The sequence below is a fragment of the Strigops habroptila genome, chromosome 11 (genome assembly GCF_004027225.2).
Source record: "Strigops habroptila isolate Jane chromosome 11, bStrHab1.2.pri, whole genome shotgun sequence".
Classification (NCBI taxonomy): Eukaryota; Metazoa; Chordata; class Aves; order Psittaciformes; family Psittacidae; genus Strigops; species Strigops habroptila.
Genome location: NC_046360.1, coordinates 1,978,477 through 2,001,170, shown reverse-complemented (window position 1 = coordinate 2,001,170; position 22,694 = coordinate 1,978,477). Strand labels below are relative to the sequence as shown.

At 45.2% G+C, this 22,694-nt stretch overlaps 2 protein-coding genes across 5 annotated transcripts in view; one reads left to right on the top strand and one right to left on the bottom strand.

The window, feature by feature from the left end:
* The window catches only part of NAA25 (N-alpha-acetyltransferase 25, NatB auxiliary subunit), a 30,658-nt gene extending 17,596 nt beyond the window's left edge, over window positions 1-13,062 (bottom strand). The window contains exons 1-11 of one of the 2 annotated variants that reach the window (XM_030500692.1): window positions 12,976-13,062; window positions 9,631-9,716; window positions 8,589-8,727; window positions 7,011-7,129; window positions 5,067-5,141; window positions 4,135-4,242; window positions 3,620-3,698; window positions 2,984-3,095; window positions 2,092-2,181; window positions 1,573-1,742; window positions 694-806 (exon numbers count right to left, since the gene is read on the bottom strand). In XM_030500692.1, coding sequence (XP_030356552.1) covers window positions 694-806; window positions 1,573-1,742; window positions 2,092-2,181; window positions 2,984-3,095; window positions 3,620-3,698; window positions 4,135-4,242; window positions 5,067-5,141; window positions 7,011-7,129; window positions 8,589-8,727; window positions 9,631-9,716; window positions 12,976-13,033 — 1,149 coding nt within the window. In that variant the 5' untranslated portion in view covers window positions 13,034-13,062. Of the gene's footprint in view, window positions 1-693; window positions 807-1,572; window positions 1,743-2,091; window positions 2,182-2,983; window positions 3,096-3,619; window positions 3,699-4,134; window positions 4,243-5,066; window positions 5,142-7,010; window positions 7,130-8,588; window positions 8,728-9,630; window positions 9,717-12,975 lie in introns of those variants that run through there. The other variant, XM_030500693.1, reaches the window with a different exon arrangement.
* Window positions 13,063-13,085: 23 nt separating this feature from the next.
* Window positions 13,086-22,271, top strand: TRAFD1 (TRAF-type zinc finger domain containing 1). Of its 3 annotated transcripts, XM_030500690.1 has the most exons (12): window positions 13,086-13,398; window positions 14,578-14,713; window positions 14,787-14,840; window positions 16,043-16,316; window positions 17,776-18,042; window positions 18,587-18,660; window positions 18,778-18,993; window positions 20,288-20,414; window positions 20,539-20,845; window positions 21,390-21,462; window positions 21,622-21,720; window positions 21,850-22,271. In XM_030500690.1, exons 1-11 carry the CDS (start codon window positions 13,349-13,351, stop codon window positions 21,691-21,693), a joined length of 1,650 nt encoding a protein of 549 aa, XP_030356550.1. In that variant the 5' UTR covers window positions 13,086-13,348; the 3' UTR covers window positions 21,694-21,720; window positions 21,850-22,271. The 3 variants fall into 3 exon arrangements, with proteins under 3 accessions (XP_030356550.1, XP_030356549.1, XP_030356551.1); XM_030500689.1 differs by having other exon boundaries at window positions 21,622-22,271; XM_030500691.1 differs by having other exon boundaries at window positions 17,776-18,044; window positions 18,592-18,660; window positions 21,622-22,271.
* Window positions 22,272-22,694: the final 423 nt, after the last annotated feature.

Genomic DNA, 22,694 nt, shown 5'->3' with positions numbered 1-22,694 from the left:
ACCCTTTGACCAGGATCAACGTGTCCACTCTTTAGCACTGCAGCAGAGCCAAAACATCTCTGTGAGACCCCACCTGCACTGATGAGGGAGCAGATTTTTCCCATTAAACATGTAACTTTAATGGGAAAAACAAGTGATGGATGGGAAGGGAATGAGGAGGATGTCTCTGTAAAACAAGTTGCAGTATACAGCAAAGAGAACCACAAACGGATGAACAGGGTGGGCTTTCTGTAGTGTTACATTACTCCACTCTTTAAGCTGTGATCTATAAGCAAAAGTGATGAGAGATTACTCATTTAAAATGAGTTTATCAGGCAGCTCATCAACTGAACTACAATTCCTAGAGAGCTTTCCATTACAAGATATGAGAATCCAATCAAGACCATCCCAAAACACCCTGACACCTTCAAATGGTAATAACAAAGCCAAATGAATCTGACATTAGGTCTGAGGCTCTGCAGGATCAAACTCAGCTTTTAGTCTCCAGTAAAACTCCTCTGAATGAAATTGCTCAGTGCATTCAGATGTTCATTGTATTTTCTGCACTGCAAAGAGTTCTCTGAGTCTCAAACAGAAGGTAAAAAAATTGATGTTTCAGGTCTTTGAATATGAACCACACGTATTTTAAGATAAAGGGACCACAGTGCAAACAAGCACTGCAGTTCCTGCCACCACGTCTTTATCTTTCCTTACCTTTGTGTATTGGCTGGATGGGAGGAGATCCACAAATACTTTGAGATCAGTAAAACAGCAGGGTTTGTCCCCAAATTTTTTGAAGTATTGGAACATTAGTTCTTCTGGATCACCTAGGAAAAGGCCAGTTCATCTGTTAATATGTTCTGTTAAAAGCTGAATCTGTAACATCACTGAACATGAGAAATCTCTGTTAATGCCTTTCCCCTCCTCTTTGAGGGTACATAGTGATTAGATAACGGAGAGCTGCACTACTGCAGATTTTGAGAGGCTCAATGTCTTTGGTAACCAAGGACACATGAAAAACAAACCCCAAGAGCTTCATTCAAGCTACTCTGGCAGATAAGAGCTCAGCATAACAGGCTTCTGCTTATCTAACAGCAACTTCTTGCTGGATGGAAATACAAAAGGAAGTAGTAAGTAGCACAGATGTTGCTCTAATCACATTCTCTCCTTCACCAATTCCCTAAATGTGATTTTGAAATGCAGGTTTTCAAAAAGCAAACCCTGGTACTACTGCCAAAGAGCTGAACTGAAAAACCACCCCGAGATCACAGCGTGACAGCAGGGCTTTCTACAAAAGCCGTGCACCAGGAACGAGCTTTTCATTGCCACATCAGTGACTGTGTGCTCCTGGATCCCATGGGTCCTTTTGAAAGCTCCCCTGCTTGCTTGTACAAGCTCTGGAGCAGTCTGGAACTATCTGCTTTTCTTCAAGGCTCATCTTCTAATGCCTTCAAACCTCTTTACACACAAACAACAGCAGATACATTTTTATACCAGAAATTGTATTTAACTCAGTCATTCAGCAAAGAGCTTGTTCCAAGTTTGTGTTCTCTCTCCAGAAGATTAATTCATCACCCAGTTAGTAGCTCTTACCTAGTTTATACTCATCATTACAACCTCTGTATCGCAAACGTCTGATCAGCTCCAGTTTAGCTAAATATGGTCCCCGAAGCGGCCGAGAGCTCTTAGATTCTTCTGTTATCCTCTCTTCTATAAATTTCACAGCTTGCTCTATAGAATAGTGTACCTCTCCTTCCAAAGAGCTGTGCAAGTAAAGAGACAAAAGGTTCTCTGATTTTTCTCATTGATAACACGTGCTCAGCACACTTCCAGGGCACTCGTAAGGAAGTCTGGCATGATGGATTCTCTAACTCAATCACCATGAAACGTACAAAGTGGAAGAGTTCTATAAAGTACAAACCACTATTTAAACAGTGGTTTCCAATAAACGATTGCCAGCCTCCAAAATAGAATAGGGAGGACACATCATTTGGGGTCTGATGTCAAGAAGTTACCCAAAAGACACGGACAGTGCGGTGCTGAATATATGAATGGAAACAATTCGCTGCAGCACAAAGGAAAACCAAATCCAGAGTAAAACTGTCAACTTACTGCTCTTCTTCTGGTGGAGGTGTCCAGGATTCATCAATGAGTTGAAACACTGAATCAAAGTAAGTTATATAAAACTGCCAATCATCTGAGCTGAAACAAAAATCAGGCACAGGACAAAGTTTAGGGAATTGCCAAAACAGTAACTCACTTCTAACACTGCATTCCTTGCAAAAGCTGGATTTAAGGAATTGCACGTATTCATAATATAGAAAAAACATCCCTAATAAGAATCACTTCTCCTCAAAAAGGTCTCACATCTTATGAATGCCATCATCATCCTGAATTTCTTGAAGCGTATTAAAGGAAACAATTTCAATACAGAATTGAGGCAAGCTACAAACTCTCCTCTTAACATTCATATTCCAATCAGAGCTCATTAATATCCCCCTAAAATGCTAAGGCGAAAATTTCTCTTCTGTGTTTAACTCACAGCTAAATACAAAAAGCAAACAACAAATCTCTCTTGACAGTTCCAAGAGACAGATTCATTCATATCAGTATGCTCCCTCCTGATGCATCTGCTCAAAGCATTTCCCAGTACGAAGTCTGGCCAAGTGAGAGAAATGTAAATGCAGTTCTCCTCCTCTCCCACCATGGAAGTTAGAGCTGGACAAGCAGCACAGCCTTTAGAAACAAGGAGGGAAACACAATTTGATCGCATGAATGTGTTGCTAAAGTCAGCCTTCAAAAAGAAGCAACTGACCCTCCCTGTCACCACGTCCTTTAACATTCCCTCCTTCCACCCTTTTCCTTGGGCAAACATTTGGAAATGCTTTGAGATCCTCTGATGTTCTCCTATTTTAACCACCATTTACAAACCCACTAAACAAGGCAATTCGCAGCCAGGCAGGAATTTTTCTTCCATTTTTTTGGAGTAGAAATATAATCTCACTTTTTCAGCAGCAGCCTTCTCGACAGCGCGTTGCACTCTGGCCACCTACACAGCTTCTTGTACATTGCCATACACTTGTTCTCGCGGCTTTGGAGCTCACTTGTCAGCTTCTCTACATTAAAAACAGAAGGGCAAGTTTTATTTCATCAATGCATTTCCTTCTCTACTTTCTGCAGAAAGCTTCTTATTATATATAGCCCAGGATGCAAATCAGGAAGTGTAAGAGAAGAGAGGCCCTCAAAGGATAGAAAGGACAGATTTCCTATGGAAGCCTTCATATCCCAATTCCTTAAAACTGCAAGCACATTTAAATCACCAGAAAACCCTCAAAAATATAAGGTATTAGTAACCTCTTTGGAAGATGGCAGCTACAAACTAATACGCTATCAATTTACTACTGCTAAGCACACTGCTGCTATGCTCATCAGCAAAGAACACTTAAATACCATAAGCAGGTGGGTAAATCCAGCTTGCACAAGAACACCTCCAGAGTTTGCATCAATGTTTGAAACTGGTGCCAAGAGTCAGGCTTCTTACAGCTTTTTACTTTTTTTGGGCAGTGAACAAGTCTGAAGCAAAGGAGAACTCACTGTGCTCTCCACACAACTCTGACGATTAACAGACAGAATAAGTTACCTCCTAGTTTTCCTCTCACAACATCTAAGGCTTCCTTATACTTCTCCAGACGTTCCAGAATCATGTAGTACAGCTCGACCTTAAAAGAAAGATTAGACTGCAATGAAATTTGCTAGTAAAACAAGACCCAGGTGTGCCAAGAAATAAAAGGGCTTGTGTTACTGTCATTAGAAGAGGAGATAGCCAGGCCTGCAAAGCTATCTTTAGCATCCCAGAGGGTGGAGCATTCAGGAATTTAGGTCTTTTTTCCATTCTCAGTCTTGAAGTTTCTCTTGGGGCCTCCCAGGGAGCAAAAATCAAGTACTTCATCAGTCAAATCAAGTGCCAAAATATTTCCTTGGCCACGATTCCAAATCCCTCTCAACCCTCTGCTCTTTCTGTCCCATTACATTCACATTTACTGCCAGAACACTACTGATAATTATCTTGGAAAACTGTTAAAATAATCAACTTCCTTTAACAGTGCATTCCCTCGGTAATGTTCAAATCAAGCTGAAAGTATCTGCAAGCCTTACTTCAGCCTCAGCTTCAATCTTATCCTCCTTCACCATTTTCTCCACCATTCTCTCGGCTAGTGGCAAAAACATCGTCTTTGAGAGGTTTTCATCCTGGGCTGAAATAGACTGAAGAAGAGAAGAGTTATTGCACCAGCTCATCAGCTTCATGTGTTGTCCCACCACTGCTTTTTTTCCCCACATTAAAAGAGGGAAAAAACCCACCCAGGTGCTACAATTCCCCCCTCCCAACCCCACACTCTCAGAGCTGCCATCTGCCCTGCGCAGATGCTCTGTGAAAAGGCAGCACTAAAACTAGAATACCTTACTCTTAATTACACTGTCCAGACTTATGCATCCAGGCACACAATGCCCATGGCAGATAACATGCAGCAAGAACACAGCTCTGTTTTCCAGTGCACAGTGTTTTAAAGAAGGTGCTTAATGCCCCCATGCTTATTTTGTGTCTGGCCAATGCTGCTGGGTTGTCTGATCAGTGCCCAAATCTGCTCTCACCAGCAGCAGCACAGCCAATCTGCTGTCTATTCCTGCAGACTTTCTGCAGTCTTAAAGAGATGCTAAGCCCAGAGCTCTCATTTATTTCCTCCTAGAGCCTTTGTAACCTACTTGGAGAGGAACAGTTCTGACTCAGGAGCTGCAGATATTTGAGCTTCTATTCATGAGCTAACTAAAGACAGTCCAGAGAGAGGATAATTCAAGTTACATAAATGTGCTAAGGCAGACCAGTTATGTTGCATTATAGAAACACTACAGCATTCATTTTGGACCACATCAATAGTGCTGCTTGAGGAGACCTCAGCCCTAATCCCAGCATCATACAGAAACCCTTCAACCACACATTTTACTTAAAATAATCCCTAATATTTTCACTCAGAACATTTCTATATTTGCACCTGCAGCAAAAGTCAACTCATTTGCAGCTCTGTACACACCTGCATGATCAGGCTCATCACAGACCAAAAATAGTAAGGATTTTTGGGTACAATCTTATAAAGTGCCATTCCAGCCTGAAAAATATAAGGCAAAGTTTCATCATTCCTGAAACACGACTTTTTACAAGCTCTCATGACAAACACAAGTTAAGCAGCAATGACGGCAAGAGACAACACAGAACTAGCAACCAGATGGGAGGACTTTGATCAACCTGGGAGCCCTTCCATCCTAACACACTTTGCTGAAGAAGAAAACTGAAGGTGCAAATGTTTCAAAGTATTTTGTGTAGGTCTGACAAGGAACAGCAATGAGCATGTGCACACATGAGTGCCTAAACAGATGCCAGCTTTAATTAGAAGTGGTATCTACATGAGGAAGCAGAAAACTAACTCTTTAGGAAGGGGATATTTCCGGTGCTGATTTGCACTAGAATGTTCACTCAGTGCTAGAAGGCACAGCAAACCACACACCTCCCTCATGTAAGCAACTGCCCCTCAACATGTCATACATACACATACTCAGATACCTGAAACAGGAGGTCACCCGTATGATCAAAGGCTGAGCTGAAAGCTTGGCTGTACCAAAGCAGAGCCAAAGAATTCAAGATTTTCTAGCCTAATACATAGGTATTCACACATTTCTCTCACAGATGTCCAGTGCCTGTATATAATGAGGGGCAACACTTTTACCCATACAAAATCTGTATTAAGCTTAAGAAACTACATATAAAACACTAACACAGATGGACTTTGTGCCAATCTCCTGACTACAGACTGCATTTTCCAGTCTTTTCAGCTGAAATACCCCAGAACCCAGCACACTGAGGCTTATCTTCACTCTCCAATCAGTGTCTTCAGCATGCACACACTCTTCGCATCTCTGAGTCCTTTGGTTGAATGCACAGGCCAGTCTGGAACATCCTACTCTGACAATGTCTGGATAACTTAACTAGATACATGTTTACAGGACATTTTAAACATACAAAAGGTCATATAAATGTTAACTATTGTTATTTATCTGTGTAAGACTGGCATTTTTGCCACTCGTGGTGGTAGACATGAGTACAATTAACACAGTTATGTCTCTGAAGTTTGGATTGTGTTAGGAGGCTTGTCATTTCATGAACATTAATAACTTAGCCCCCATCTACAGCTTGAACTCAAACAGCATGCAAGCTGGGCTTCAATGGAGGATAACACTTCTGCTCAATATATTCCTTTAGTTATTTGCACAAAAATTCAAGTCACCTTAACACAGTGGGAATGAGAAGGAGAGAAGGAGTTTAGGGTTTATTTACTCGTCTCTCTGTGCTTTTTTATACAGAAGAGTGAGCACACACGCTTTGAAAACAATCTTCCATTTACAGGCATTCTCCAGGCACCTAATTTGAAAGGGATAAAAACAAAACTAACCAGCATGACACTGTTCTGCCAACTGAGATGTACTTAAAGGAAGTGCTTTTTAATTTGCCTTCACTGAATTACAACCCATACAAGCCTAGTTAGATGTTAGACTACAGAGATAAGAGCGTGAGTAAGATTACTCTTCGCAAACGTAAAACTAAGGAGTAAATCAAGTCTGAAACATGGATCAGAAGATCTGGCTACATCTTTTTCTATCTGCTCCAGAATTCCCGTATAATACACTGCTCATATGTAACCACTGACAGACTGATAAAACCCTCCCAAAATAACCAACGTATTCCATCAGACTATGCACACAAAAGGCACAGCTTTTGTCCTAACCCACGTAAGGAAAAGAAAGCATCAGTCTTCAGATAACTCACCCCTCAAATAATGGTCTTTTAAGCCCTTCTGTAAAAAACAGCAGCCTAAACTCTGCATTAACCCAGCTGAGCTTTCTGGAACGTGCCTTGTGATTAACAGTAACATATACAGAAAAAGATACCTTAAAATGACCAGAACACAAACTGTTGATCGTACCTGTTGCATCTTCTTGTATTCACCAACCCTGGCGTAGGCCATGAAGAGATGGGAGTGATACTCTTCACTGTTGGGAACCTTCTTTACAGCTGCCTCATAAAGTTTAGTTACCAGTTCCGCTAAACCAAACCCAGATGCTTGAGTTAAGACAAATTTGGGAGTAACTTTAAAGCATAACTACCTAAAGATAACATCAGTGATACTCTGAACTGTAATTTAATTACACTCATCAACCACAGAAATGGTTCTCCCTCCCAAGACCCTAAACACTACAAACATCAGGCAAAAGAGGAAAGTACTTACAAAAAACCCAAACAAACCAACCTCAGAGTTAACAGCAACAACTAAAACTGCTCAGAAGCACTTCAGTCTTTTTCTTACGGAAGTGAATCTATTTTGGAGCATTAAACTGAATTAAGATCGCTGCTCCTGGCAGAACGACTGCTCCACGTGAATTCTGTGCCAAAACACAGAACATTCTCTGAACCTAATATCAAATCAGTTACTCTTATCACAGGTTTACTTACATTAGTCATATCCTGTTATTTCCCAATTGCCTATTTTAGTACTCTTAACAAGTGAAATACTTCAGAGTACGTTTTAATAATAGGTCTGTCATGACTAAGTTCTTACGGTATTGTAATACACAAAACTCTTACATCTTCATCCTTCCAGAGGTTTTTTTTCCTTATACATACAATCATATCTCAGTGTAGTATTAGAAAACTAAATGTAAGTTGTTTTTCACACACTTTACATGTCCTCGACACACATACATAAACCATCTAATCACAATTTTCTTGCAAGACCGAAAGTGGAAGTGCCTGACACCCACTACTTCCTTTCTGAGTTATAAACCTGAAAGTTAGAAATCTGAGCTTAATGCTTATGCAAGTTGAGAATCACCAAAAGGCTTTTGACATCTTTATATTGAAATCACACATACAGAGAAAACATTTCATATTATTCAAGAAACGATGCTTCAACTCCACATATAGCTACACACGTAGAAAGAAGCTAGGAGAGCATAAGCAACTGCTGTATTGCAGACTGATACCTCATATCCATTTCTAAAGAAGTTGTTTCACCCCACTGTCACTGCTTCAGCAATTCAACAACAAAGGTTACTACCACCAGCAAGAACCACAAGAAGCTGCCAGAAACAACAACTGTTTAGAGCTGTAGATAAGCAGCACATAAGGTCTGGCTTCTTTCAAAAAAAGCCCGTGTGATTTGTCATCTCTACCACATTTACTGGCAAATTCCAGTAGCTTTCATTAAAAAGCGAACTCACAGCCTGATGGTGATGGATTGTTATTAGCATGTCATTCATTTAGGAACTATGTACACAGTAATGTTAATGAGAGAAGCCTAAACAAGGTTCTTTGCTGTATGGTGATCCCTACAGCCTTAGAGGCATTTATAACAGGCATCCTTTAAATTCTCCGAGACTCCTAATAACACACTTATACACAAATCCCAGACTTTGCATGTTTCCCATGAAACTGGGGGTGACATATACTTTTAGAAGCATATAAATAATGATGATTTTTAAGAGAGGGAAGGGAAAAAGCTTACGTCTGTGCATTTCCCGGTAAAGGATGGTGAGCGCCTGCAAGGAATTATCATCTGTGGGTTCAAGTGCTGCTACTTCTTGTGCCAGAGCATACGCTTCATCCTGCTTGCCAGTCCTCTGCAAGCCAATTGCCTTCAGAACCTATCGACACAACACAGAGGCAGCTGGTAGGAACACAGTTGGCAGTTACCAGTGAAAACCCTCATTCCCGGTGGGGAGAAGCTTTGCCCAACCACCTCATCACTTCTACAGACCTTCAGGTTTTATTAGGCTTCTAATCCATACGGTATAGAGGAAAACTTCCAAATGCAAGCTGTATCAATAGTGTGGGTTTGCATTTCTTTAGCAGACATGCAGGCTGCTCAAAGGCATCACCCACCACTCAGTTCTCCCAACCTGCAGACTGAAAACTGACCAGGCCTGCCCATTTTCAGTTTTCTCCTTCAATAACTGGCCAGAGAGAAGCAACATAAACGAGATTCAGGTCAATGACACTTGTTTCAGCTTTGTAAGTTTTCAACTATAGAGGAAAACCCACAGGGAAAAGAGAAAAGTAGGAAGATAGTCATATGTTCAGGAAACCAAGGAACAGAACTCCTTTGCCTTCACCAGGGGCACGGCAAGGAGGGCAGCAAACAAGAAGCAGAAGAGCAAATGCCTCCAAAATCACCTTGTTATGTCTTACTAAGGACTGCACCTCCTAAGGAAACATTTTTGGTCTAAACTACTACAAGATAGGTATCCCAACCTAAGGTCTGAAAGAGGCATTTTTAAGGCACAGCCCATGTGCCAAGGCTGTGCGCAGAGGCCCTGGCAGGGAGCTTGACAGTTAGCTCAGGTGTAACCAACACCACTCTAGTCACAGGTACCTCCCCAAGAAGATCTGTCCAAGTTTTCAGGAAAACATGATATTTTGTGGACTAGAACAGCCTGAGATGTTCCAGAGGGTTCAGGAAACACCGTGGTCCCTGGAAGATCCTGGACACCACCAAGCCTCAGAGCTACGCTCACCAAAGGAGGCTGCTGCACCACGGTCACACTTACCTTTGCACAGTGGAGATCCTTGTGTTTTTTGAGCAGCTTATCTGCTTGCTGGATTGCCATTTTATTATTGCCATTGTCGAGATAATCTGCAGAAGAACAACATATACAGCATTACACCAAAACACAAGACCATTCTGGAAAGCTACCTCCAATTTTACTGTGGAGTATGTGCTATAGGCCAGTAGTGCAAATCCCATTTCCCTTGTACAATTACCACTAAGCCTAACATTCAGGAAACATGTCACTTTGTAGATGAAGTATTCATCTGCTGGACCAGTTTTAGTCATTCAAACAAACAAGCTTTTGTAATTACTCCACACAGATCATTACAACAACAAAAGAGGCATAATAGAACGGGTTCTGCAGCAACAGCTCTTTGCTAGCAATGATGCTGAGCCTCTTGGCTTCAGCCGAAGCAGGAATTCATTTGGTGTGCCTTTGGGAGACTTTCAATGACTTTTAACAGGCAGCAGGTTGGAAACTAAGCACTCACCATCTAGCAAAGCATTAAGTGAGAAAACCTACTTGTCCATACGATCCATACCTCAGGCAGAGCAAATCTGTCCCCTAGCAGGGTATCACTATGCTTTCATCAGACTCGTTATTTCCTGGGGGAGATCCCACTATCTAGTAAAGCTTCAGCTGAAGAAAAGCCAGACCCCTGCCTCAAGACTATTTTCTCCTTTATTCAGCTCAGTGTTCACCTACAGCACATCACCATGTCATTGTACAATTACAAGCAATTTTAGATTAGAACATGACCCCTGTGTGCTTCCCCTCCCTCAAAAACTAACTTTTGGTTAGGCTTACTAACCAAAACCTAGCAGAAAAACCTCAGCTGCACCTGAGGTGCCAACAGGGAAGAGGCTGCTCAGTCCTGGCCTCTCCCCACCAAGCTGAACAGAGCTAATGCCAGTTAATTGAAATTACATTGACATCTTTTTCTCATCAAGTCTGTAGTTCTCATTATGAAAAAACTCTTTTCCTGAGGTGACCTTAGTAATTCCTGGGATATGGCACAAAGTGTGCATCTATACTAATGAGATTTATACCCAGCAGCTTCCACATTTGCTTCCACAGCCAAGTAAGTGCTGCAGATTTAACAGAGAGCTAATTGGGCTCCTGAGACCATGCAGACAAAACCCCAAACGAGGCAGCCTGCCCACACCAACCAAAACAAAATGCTGCAGCATGAAATATAGTTTGAAGCTGTGAGACATTGTCTGTCCATGGGTTAGATGGCTGTTTTAACTTGGAAAAGCCTGTGCATCGCCTTCAACATCAAAACTTAAGCAGGGATTTCTCAGTGAAGAGGTTTCAAACCTGTGGAACAGAACATCCTGGTGATGTCCTCATACACCAGCAGAGACTTTGTGATTTAAGGATCTGTGTTGCACAGCTCACTTACACACAAATTATCTGCCACGCTGCACTGCCTGTCTTGGATTGTTTAACAACTGTACTGATAACATCTCCACTTCAGATCTCCTCAAGTAAATCAAATAAACCACAAACTTCTCTGAACTGCAGCAGAATAAAAAGATTGTATTTTGCTAACAACAAGTAAGTTTGTTGGAAGCCAAAGTACTGGCAACTTCCAAAGGAATTCGAGCGAAAGGAAAATAAACTTCAGCCTACATTAGTTGCAAGTCTGGAGGTGGAGATGTTCAGTGGTTGGAAAGGCAACATGTGAATGAACCTCCAGGTGAAGAGAGAACAAGATGGAAGATAAATGTAGCTGTCGAGGAACCCTGAGCAACCAGGCACGTGGTGCAACCCAAAACCACTGGTTTAAGTCAAGAATCAGACCTTCAGCCTTACGCTGCACATCTCCTGGTTGTGACTTTTGTGAAGTTGTGTATTTACCTCTTGAGGACAGGCTTTATTTTGGGTTCTGCAGCACCAAAGCCTGGATTCCAATCTTACACTGCAGATAATCCTTTCTAGAACTAGCAGAAAGCTATTTTAAAGCTCTCTCTGAAAGGAATACAGTGAAATACATCTCAGCATCATCTGCTTTAGTATCAGTTGAGCTTACCAAGCTTTTTCTTTTAAGAACATTTAAAGATGTTACACAGGTTATAACACAAATAATCACACCTTAATAAAAATGGCATGTACAGAAAGCTAAGGAAAACTCTTCAAACTGCTACATAAAGACAAGCCACAAAGCTGCACTCATGATTGCGGGGTGAATTTTAAGACAGCTGCATGTTTACCCTTTTAATCAAACACAACTATCTCCCTCCACCTCACTGGAACCATCGCGGATGCAAGTCTATAACCACACCATCCTCACAGCAGAGGACAACCCTGAAGCATTCCAAATGAGGGCAGCTCTCCATCTTTGGAGGTAGAGATTATTTTCTTCTAGAGTTAAAAGAAGTTGAGAACATTTTCCAAAATCTCTATCCAATCCTCAATTTTAGACAGTAAATGACACTGTAGCCTGGGGGAGTGTTTTTCTTTTCTCTTTCCCTATATTTGCATAAACAGAGCCAAGCTTGCCTCCAGTCTCTTAAGCAATCCCAATTACATGTAATACCCTTGGAAATATTTGGGGAAAGCTTAATACACGAGTTTTCTTAACAAGACCGCCTCCTTTTCTACTTTGCTCTTGTCTCCCAATTAACTTCCATAACACCACAATTAACCTGTACCACAGCACTTCAAAATACAACTTTAAGGTATCCACGACTGCTCTTGTTCATTTCATGAACTAATCCTTTTCTAACTTCTCTGCAGCAAGAAACAAACACCGACCGGAGTTGCCTTGCCTGAAAGAGGCGCACATACCCCCCCTTCCCATGGGTACTGCCCCTCCGCGCATCACCGCGGACCCGGGGGCTCCGGACGGGCATGCCCCCGGGAGGACGCGGGGAGCTCCGGGGAAAGCGCCGCTGCCCGCAGAAGATGCGCAGCGGGGACGGAGCCCGGGTTCCCCCGGTCCCGCCAAACTCCCGCTTCCAGCCGCGGGTGGGAGCCGGGACCGACCCGCACCCCCGCGGGCTCACCGGGGAAGCGGTGGGAAGGGCGGGAGGCGGCGGGAGGCCGGGAGCGTCCTCCGGAGGGAGCAGCCGGGGCCGGGGCCGCGCTCCCCGTCATCCCCCGAGCGCGCTGTCCCGGCGCCTGCCCGCCGAGCGGAGCGCAGGGCTCCCCCGCCGCCGGGGATAGGGCGGGAGAGGCGGGCGGGCGGGCGGCGGGGCCCGCCGGAGGAGCCACCGAGCGCTCGCCGGGCCGGGCCCCTCCGCGCCATCCCCAGGGGCTGTCGGGCGGGTCGGGGCAGCACCGCGATGCCGCGGCGGCGGGGCCGGGAGCGGGGCTGGGGGCTCGCGGGGTCCGTACCGTAGATGGGCCGCAGGCGCCGGTCGTTGGGGTCCTGCACATGGCCCCGCGCCGCCATGATGAGAGCGCAGAACCGCAGTGCGCAGCCGCCGGCCGGGCCGGCCCGGGGCGGGGGTGAAGGGGCCGGTAGGAAGCGCGGGGCGGGGCTGGGCCCGGTGTCGGGAGCCCGGGGAGCCGCTGGAAGGGAGCGGCGCTGGTCGGGGGGTGTGTGTGTGTGTCCGTGTCCGTCCCACCCCGCCGTGCCCAGGGCGGTGGAGCCCCAGCCCGCTCCTCGCCTGAGGGGAGGGAGCCGCGGCCCCGGCGGAGGGAGCGCCCTGCTTCAGTGAGGGGCTGAAAGAAGGGGGGGACCTGCCCCGCGGCCCCCGGGCACAAAATGGCCATCGCGGCGGTTACCGAGGCGGAAACGCGGCTCTGTGGGAACTGGTAAGAAATGAAACCGAGCGGTTGGGGCGGCTCCGTGCCGGCGCCTTCCTTCGGGCGGGATCGGCGGTGTGTGCCCTCGGAACGCGAGGAAATACTGGAAGGTGCAGGCTAATTATGAACGTGTTATCTTTGTAGAGACGTTTGGCTTTTGGGTTTTACCTTGTCTTGTAGTTTTCCAAACCTTTATTCAAGTTTCTGACTTAACAGGCAACTAGGCAGAAACTACAGGATTCAAACCAAAGTATTCGAATAGAAATAAAGACTTGATTTTTAAAGGTGCACATGAACTCCACGATTCCAAGTTTTCCTTTAGCAGCTGCATGGCTCAGAAGCAGATGTAAAAATAGACTCAGTCGGAACGTATTGCCGTGGCCTTGCTTCTGTCTGATAACGGTTCTCTTTTCGTAGCAGCTCCAATGTCAGTAGTACATTCACTGATAACGATGAAACCTCAGAAGTACATCAGGAATACAAGCAACTAAAGAAATTAACTTATTTTTTTTCTCAGGGATAGCAGAATCCAAACAGTTTCTTTCAACATCAGGCGAGTCGGTTCGCAAGCAGCGAGTTTGTGCAATTCAGCCGCTGCTGTTGGACTTTGTTGCTTTGCCAGGACATTGGCTGCTTGGGATCTGACAGGGAAAAAACTGAACAGCTGTAGTGACCTTCCTTTGTGATATAGAAAGCGCTAAGGAATGGGTTATAAAGTTAATGTTGGTGCTCTGAAGGCTGATTTCCTGGGGCGAGAGGATGGATGATAGATCCATCTGGAAATGATGCTCCCTGCTTGAGGCAGGAATAAGGACAAAGCTCCCAGAGCACTGTTCAACCTCTCATAGCCAAGTTATTTCAGGAAGAAACTTTTATCTTCTCAGATTAGTTTATTAACTTAAACCTGGTGATAATTTGTTTATGCTGCAAAAATTGCCTTTCACATAAGGAAATGAATCCACTTTGATTTTATCTTAATGCAGTGTGAAAATTGTGACTTTTTCATGCTAATACCCCGCTATAAAGGAACACTGAGGCCTGCCTGGGCTTGGCTTTCTTGTTAGTTACCCACTTCTCTAAACCATGAATTCATAGAAAGCTTTCTTAGGATTTTTTAAATTATAAAAAACTGCTTGAAATTCTTATCAGTGTATTTTCTGCAAAGTGACCTCTGTGACTCTTTCACAGCAAAAAGGACATTCCTGCTGTTAATTTCATCATCCATGAAATCCACTGTAGCAGAAATATTGAAGTATGCTGCTACTGCAGTGAATCCATCCCGAAGTCTGAAATGAAGAACCACATTGAGTCTGAGCACGTGCAGGTGAGAAACAAATGTCTCCTCTAAAATTGCTGACTTCTATGGCAATTAATCTAATGAGGTCTCTTTATTGTAGGTTACCTGCAAGTGTAGGATGAAGATAGAAAACAGTCTCCTGAAGGATCATGAGGTTGGTGGACTTTGTGTTAGTAGACACTTGGAGGATACTCTGTGGTATTTCCAAGCTCTGGTTCTAGAGCCTTCTGTCAGCCAAGACCTGGATTCCAACCTGTGGTTTATGCATCCATTTTATTGACCTGTGCTTTCTAAATTCAAACCCCCTGAGAGGACATGGTTGGAAACGGCCTTAAAGTGGTGGAGCCTCCTCAAGTGTTCCTATCAAAGGGGTACCTGTGATAATTGGTGATTTTGTCCTTATCAGTGATTAAGATGAAAAATGCTAATTCCAGAGTACGGAACATCATCTACTTGACGTTTTCCATTCCTTTAATGTTACCCATTTCTGACTCTGCTGCACTCATGATGTGAGTTTTAATAACTCATAATGTCCAAATAGACTTCTAAAATAGCTTGTAAACTCGACTAGGACACAGTGGGATTTTCTGAGTTTCTGAATCCTGCTGGCTGCTGTCACAGGCAATCTTGTGATGAATGTCAGGACCTTCCCTTCCTCTGGCTCATCTAAAGCCAGCTCTGGAAGTGCCACCTAAGTCTGCTTATTGCTGAGGAGAAAAGGATTTTCTTTGAAGAGAAGTCCAATTCAAAACCCCGCAAGTAGTTTATACTGCATGTTTGTGTGTAGTGCTTTTAGTTTTGTTTGTAAAGCAAATGATGATGCAGTATTGCAGCATCTGCGATTATGACATGTATTTAATCCATTTTCACCCCTTTTGAAGGGCAGCTTGCCACTTACCTGTCACTCAGTAGGGTAAAGAACATAGGCTAGCAATTCTTGTTGAGTAGCAAATGAGCTGTAAATCTGTTCCTTAACAGAACAGGCACTGACATGTTTTTAGCAGTGCTCAATGAAATGTGATTAATACTGGGTTTCAAGACTGTATCTGTAACAAGTTCAGGACTGTAACTTCAAAAAGCACAATGTGAATCTGCTGTCTAAGCAATACAGGTTAAAAAAAATCACCTTGAGTGTTGGGAGTGCTTCAGTTGGCACATTTCTGACAACACAGGTTACACAACACATTTTTCTTACATTTCTCACCTCCTATCTTATTCCAGGCTATTCTTTAGCGTAGCTTTGGGGCTGGCTAAAGAAACAATAGACCACTCAGCTCCTAAGCAAGCTGAGAACCTCCCTCCACCTGGGCCTCAGCCTTCTGTAGGTGAAAAATAATCCCTCTTTTCTCTTCCCAGGCGTCAGCGTGCCCTCTGCGGCCTGCCCTCTGCCGGTACTGTGACATACAGCTTACCTTCAAGGAGCTGCTGGACCATGAAGTTTACTGTGGAGCCAGGACTGAGCTGTGTGGAGGTTGCGGTCGTAACATCGTGGTCAAAGATCTCCAAGAGCACCCTCGAGTCTGTGGGCAAGAGGTGAAGCAAGCGAGAGGAAGCAGAGCAGCGGCTCGCTTTGAGGATGAGGATGTAGTTTTGCGTGCCCTTCGAGATGTCAGAAGGCAACTCAGATCAGGTAACTATACTGGGCTTGTGTGGAGAATGCCCAAGGAAAGCACATTTATAGCAGCTGTGTAGGAGACAAAACCCTTGGGGACATCAGCAAAGAAATATTTCAGCAGTACAAAGAAAGCAAAAAGGAGGTAAGGTGGAGAGAAGAGTAATAACTGGCTTCTCATGTGACATTTGCCAGCTGACCCAAGTGTGAGGTTTTGTAATTGCTTTCTGTGAGAATACTGAATAATGGAAGCTCCAGAGGCACTGTGAGACTGTTCTGCCATGGAATAGATCTGCAAAGGTGTAAGCCAGCTAGATGGAGGACTCTGAGGTACCTGGGGTGAAAGCCCAGTCCACTGCCTGTTCTTTTGTCTCTAAGTATCTAGCTTAAACAATGAAATTGGAGTAGTTTGCTCACTGCAAATTCTGACCATTTTTGTTTAGCAGCTGCACTCCTCTCTCCTTCAGTTAAGAGTAGGTAAGAGCTGGACGTGGGTTCCCATGTGTAGTGCAGCACATTTCTGCAGTAACACCCTGTTTGGCCATCACTGAGACAATTAGCACTGCCTCTGCCCTTTCCTAAGCCTCTAATCTCTTACTTCCGTGTGCAGGAGGTCACAGCACAGTTCAGACACCGCCTTCCCAGGAGCTGAATTCATGCCCTGCTTTCTGCTGTGGGCTACGTGGAGGGTTTCACACTGCAGAATACTCACACTCTTTGCTGTAGAGGAGTGCTCAGCTTGTAGAAATAACTTCTGGCCTTAGCTAATAAAGCTGAATAATCTGGAGAGCTGTAGCCTGTAGGCCACTTACACTGACTGCTAAAGAGTGTTCAGAAGTGATATTTTTATGCATGTGGGAGCTATATTTAAAATTCTCACATAATCAGTACAAATGAAATACCAGAGGGATTTGAAATAGGCCAGCATGGGTGAGGAGCACTGAGCCTGTCTTCAGGCATCATCACTTGAGCCTTGGGCCCTGTTCTGGAGCCTTGGTTTTCTTTTCAGTGTGGCTTTCCTCCCAGAAAACACATAATGGTTTTCTTCTGGACATGTGTAATCCCCACTGTTGTCAAATGTAATGTCAGTAAAATGAATTTCTTTCCTCATTGAGATACTGAAAAAGGTGTTCCAGCCTTGTAAAAGGGATGAGAATACAGACTGTGAGTTGGACCTTGTTCATAGTGTAGGTCCCAGGAGGTTCCTCAGTGACGTTGTGAAGCTCCCAAGAAGCTTAAGTTCAAGCTTTTGGAGTAAGAGGAATGACTTCCTTCTTTTTCTCCTTTTTGGCTCATTACAAACAAAAGTAGGCTGACTGTTCACCTTCCTCCTCCTGAATTTGGCACAGGCTTTGATACGCTGAACTCCATGAGTGTACACATGTGAAACCCTCCTGGTTGAGCCAGTCTGCTGTCCAGAAGGGAGCTGCTTGTTGCTGAATTAATGTTCTCTTAATTTTATATTTGTCTTTTGAAGAGAATGAACTGGAGCAGTTGGGGAGAAATGAAGATGCTCATTCCTCACTCGACGAAGAGTGGAACCCTGACTTAGACTACGTGTTGGCTCTCAGCCTCCAGAATGAGAATCATCAGCACAGGAACACTGCAGCCGAAATTCCCAGTGACTTCTGGGAAAACTGCTACACCAAAGAGCCTGTGTCATCTGCCCGTCGTAATGGCAGAGACGAGTCGGATATCTTCTGTGACTCTTTCGTGCCTTTTAGCATGTCAAACCATGTAAAAAGTAAGTATAAACGCTGCTGTTTCCTTAAAGTTTGAGGGGAGGGAGAAGGAAAGAGAGGATTTCTGGATTGGGAAAGTCAAAGATTATCTAGGTGTTTTTAAATGTCTAAATTAGCCTCTTTGAGACTCCCTCTAAAGCAAGACAGCAAAGAAGGAAGAAATCAAAGCTGTTGTGAATCTCTGACCTTGATACATGGCGAGAGCTTCATAACAACTCTGATAAACATGAAGGGAGGACGTGGGGGAGACCTGGAGGGCCAGCTTGTGTTGAAAGGGGAAATGGTACTAAAGGGTTTATTAAAGGCAGTAATAGGCTTTTTTACAAGACTGTTTCATAGATCTTTGACCCCAAAACATTGTTCTCACTCTGGGTGATGTGAATTTGCTCATGTGGAATTCAGCAAGTGGGACCAGAGTGACTGTTTCCATAGCGTTTGCTCCAGCTTTTCCCTGGTGCAGTGCACAGGTCTGCTGCTTAGGGTAAGTCAGTCCAACTGCATCAGGCTCTTCCGTGGTTGAGGGTATAAATGTTACTTACTTTGCAGATGAGGAGATCATCATGTTGCCGTGTGAGTTTTGTGAGGAGCTCTACCCTGCTGAGGACCTGATTCTTCACCAGGTTTGGTACTTTCTTGGATCTAGGGGTTGGCAGCAATTTGGTCTTTGCAGAGCATGGCTTTTCAGGTCCACCCATGCTCAACAGGAGAGCTAATCTTCCCGTGTTCCTTGCATACAGACAGGTTGTAACCCAGCAAGTGCCTTTGCCTCATTCAGTAAAAGAAGTTCTTCTCCAAATCCATGGGAATACGATGGTCTGCGTGCTGGTGGGTCCAAAGGCTTTGGGTCTCTCTCTTCGTCCCAACCCCACGCTGTCCAGGCAGAAGAAGACATCATCATTCCGTGTGAATTTTGTGGCATCCAACTAGAAGAGGAGACACTCTTCCACCATCAGGTACTGAACTAACCAGAGCTTGATCTGTTGTGTCACATCCAGTTGTTCAAGGACTATGACAAGTCCTTGTGGCACGTAACCATCCCCTGTGTCACATCTTCCTAAACAAAGCCTCTTGGGTTCCAGCTAAAATGTTGGGCTATGCTGAGGATCTCACTGAAAAATAACTATTGTTCTGAAAGCTGAAAACTAAACAGAAGGCCCTGAAATTGCACAATATAAATGTTTGATTTGTACGTAAAAGTGATGTTGAAACCAGGATGTATGAATCAGCTCAGGTGGGAGAGGAACACAAGTGTAGGTGAGGGAGGAAGTAGAGAGCAGACTGCAAATCTAGGAGGTGGAGGAATGTCTCGGGGTAGATGTGAAGAGAGAGGAAGGGTAAGGTGTGAACATACTGGAAGCTCTACTTGAGAGAGAAGCAGTGGGTTGATGAAGTGATGGGTGGTGCAGAGTATTCCAGTTCCTTGGTGTCTGGTACTTCTCATGCTGAAAAGAACAGGTCCTGGCACTGCTGAAGCTGTTACTGCTGCCCCAGAACACTGAGCAGGTACCAAGGAGCCCACTTGGTGCTTTAATGCTGCTGTAGACCTGAAGAGCAGATCCGGGGTGTGCAGAGAAGAGTCAGTCCTCTGGGATTTGCTCCTGTTCCAGCCAAATGATGGAAACACTGAGCTTGCTCGCTTTCTGTTTCACAGCTCTCTCATTCTTACAGTCCTACCTAACAAACCAGTGAAGCTGCGTTTTGTTTGGTTGTTCTGGGCCTCTCCTCTCCTAGGGAATGGTAAAATCACTCCTAATAGAAATGACATCTGATAACATTTCATAGCTTATCCTTTGCGTGACACTAGGAGGAATCCCATCCACTCCCTATTACAGTTGGCTCTTGGAAGGCTCTTCTTTCCCCTCAGCCTGTCTCATTTTGGAAGTGCAAAGGCTGTTTTCTCTACCAGCTTCTGGTATTTATTAAGTCCTAGTGACTGGAGCTGAGTTGCAGCAATATGGTTTGTTTGCAAACCACAAATGGACACCCCATGTTTTAAGTTTTGTGTTCCACACAGTGATTCCTGGTACCTGACAAAGATAACATTGCTTTTCCTTTCTAGCTCCTGTTTTTGCTCTGTCCCCTGTGTGTCTTTCCATTTTGTTGTTCCTCGGTGCTTTTTAATCGTGCCTTTACAACATGTAGCCAACAGGGGCAGTTCTGTGGGCAGCATGACTTGGAAATCACTTTTAACTTGCTTTTTGTCCTTGGAGCTGTCATTTAAACACTCAAATGTGCGTTTTGCTTCAGCACCACTGCGACCTGCGCCCAGCCAGCCCTGCCACCAGCTTTCCACCTTGGCAGCCGCCGTCTCCACGGGCCGGCAGAGAGAGAAGAGGATCAGCAGAGCTGGCTCGGAGACGGGCCCGGCACCAAGGTGAGGGCAGAACATAGGCCTGGATGTGCTCTCCTTTACCTCTGCAGGAGCACTGCGTGTTCCAGGCTGAATGTCTGTTGCTGCATTTACTGTTCCTATTAAGCGCTGTATTTTGCCCTCCCAGGGGATGTTTCTCCTTGGAGCACGGGCGGCTTTGGGCAGCAGGAGCTGAGCTGTCCTGCACAAGGGCCCAAATCCCGGAGTAGCACGGCACACGCCAGGAACACACCACTGGCCTCTTCCATGAGAGCTGGAGATGCTCCTGCCTCCAGAGGGAAGCCCAGGAAGGTGTCTGGCAATGAGGGGAGGCCAAGGAACAGAGACACAGGCGAGCCTGCGGGTGGGACAACACCACGTGTGAGACCTGCTCGGAACTTCCATGCAGAAGGCTTCACATCCAGCAGCTCCAGAGCTTCACCAACCCAACCAAGGTACCGCCTTTGTCTTCTCTTTCAGGCCTGCCCTAAAGGGTCAGTGGTGCTGGAGGAACAAGCTTTGCTCTGTTGGAGGTGGGGGCACAGCCTTAGACCTGGTGTGTTCTGAGCTGCAGCTGGCAGCAGCTCCGTGTCAGTGACAAACCCGCTCCAGTCCTCGGCCTCACTTCCACACGGTGTAGATCTGGATTCCCTATTTTTAAGCCTGGGGCTCAAAAGGTTTCACTCAGTTTAATTGGGCTGGGGCTTGTCTGAGTTTCAAACAACAAACTTGGGCTTTTATATCAAAACAGAATGGGGAAATTGGTTCACTGGGAGAAAACACAGGATAATGCCTCATCATCTGTCCGTTGTGAGCTCTCATCTTTGCTTTCCTTGTTGCCGTTTGCTTAGAATTTGGTTCTGCTGCTGTAAATGTAACCGGGCTGTGAAGGGCTTCCAGAGGCTCCCTGCTGGGAGGGACCTGTGTCTGCCTGGCAGGGAGGGCACTGAAGCTGGGGGTAGGCTTCCTACCAAAAGTGTCCCTGTTCATCCTCCACAGGACCGGCAATGGAGGAGGAAGGAGCCCTGGGACATGGGAATGTCCAGGCAGCCTCAGGTGCAGGAATGCCAAGGTAAGGACGGGGCCTGGCTGTTACCCCTTGGGGAGGCTGCGGCAGGCCCATGAGCTGGTTTCACAGCCCTCCAGCTTCAGTGAGGGTTTCGTCAATTGCTTCTGACCAAGCGCTCTCTGAAAACTGCATTTTTACTTTGTTTTTTCCCCTCCCCTCGAGGCCAAAGCCCAGGGCTCAGCACCTGGACGGCCGGAGGAGCAGAGGTCCACCACTGATGAGAAGCACGTTTAGCTCTACACGCTGTTACTACGCACTCTGGTACTTATTTACGAGCGCAAGTAAATTCCTCTATTGCTGTGTCATTGAAGACTTTCTATGAATTTAAATTTTTATAGGCAGTGTTTTATATATATAGCTGTATTTTTAATTTGTGAGAGTATATTACAGGCTTTTACTGCTGTGCTCTATCCTGGACCCCATCCCAAGACATCAACTTGGGCAGCACCTGCGTCATGTTTCCGTAAGGGCTCTTTGTGCCACCCAGTGAAGGAGTTTTTGCCATTCAGGGCTGGGAGCTCCCACGTGTCTGTCAGAGGCCAGGCTCTGGCTGTCTCTGCACCGTGGGGTCCGGGATGGAACCCCAGGGGCTGGCTCACTGCATCCTCTGCACCAAGCCCTGAAGCTCCGTGTTGTGTCTGCCTGAGGCGCCCGGCCCCGGGTGCTCCCAGGGGGCACAGGGAGGGGGTTCTGGGTGGCACAGGACAAGCCCTGAGCCCCTGGGGTCTTTGCAAACGCTTTTCCCTGCTGTGTTTTAGAGTCCAGGCTTTTAAAATTCCTTGTAATAAACTTTATCTAACGCTGTCCCCAAACGTTGTGCAGCAGTGATCTGTTCTGAAGCGATGTGTGACCACAGCTATGGTGACCATTCACATTGCGCCATTCTTACCTGCATTAGGTCTTTGTTAACTGTCTTACGAGTGTGTTCACATCCCTTGTGCTTTGGGAATAGGTAATGGAAAAGCTGGAGGTCTTAAATAATGACTGTGGGCATTAGCCTAATTAACTGGGTAGCACAGATGGCATGAGCAGGGCTAATGAGCCCATCACTCTTCAGGGCAGGGCTGGTGCTGGAGGCCTTGGCACTGCCACAGAGGCCACAGCACAAAGTGACAATGTCTGGAGGGAATCCTGCTTCTAAAATAAAGTCATTTTGGGGATGCTTCCACCCAACTTAAGGGTCGATTTGTACAAGAACAGCAGAATAAAGGTATTTAAACCCAGGTGCAGCCAAC

Bases quoted from the DNA above. Each gene is read 5' to 3' on its own strand.
- TRAFD1 (XM_030500690.1), top strand. From the start codon at position 13,349: ATGGCCATCGCGGCGGTTACCGAGGCGGAAACGCGGCTCTGTGGGAAC. The intron at 13,399-14,577 runs GTAAGAAATGAA...ACTCTTTCACAG, and splicing joins ACGCGGCTCTGTGGGAACTG to CAAAAAGGACATTCCTGCTG. The intron at 21,463-21,621 runs GTAAGGACGGGG...CCTCCCCTCGAG, and splicing joins TCAGGTGCAGGAATGCCAAG to GCCAAAGCCCAGGGCTCAGC.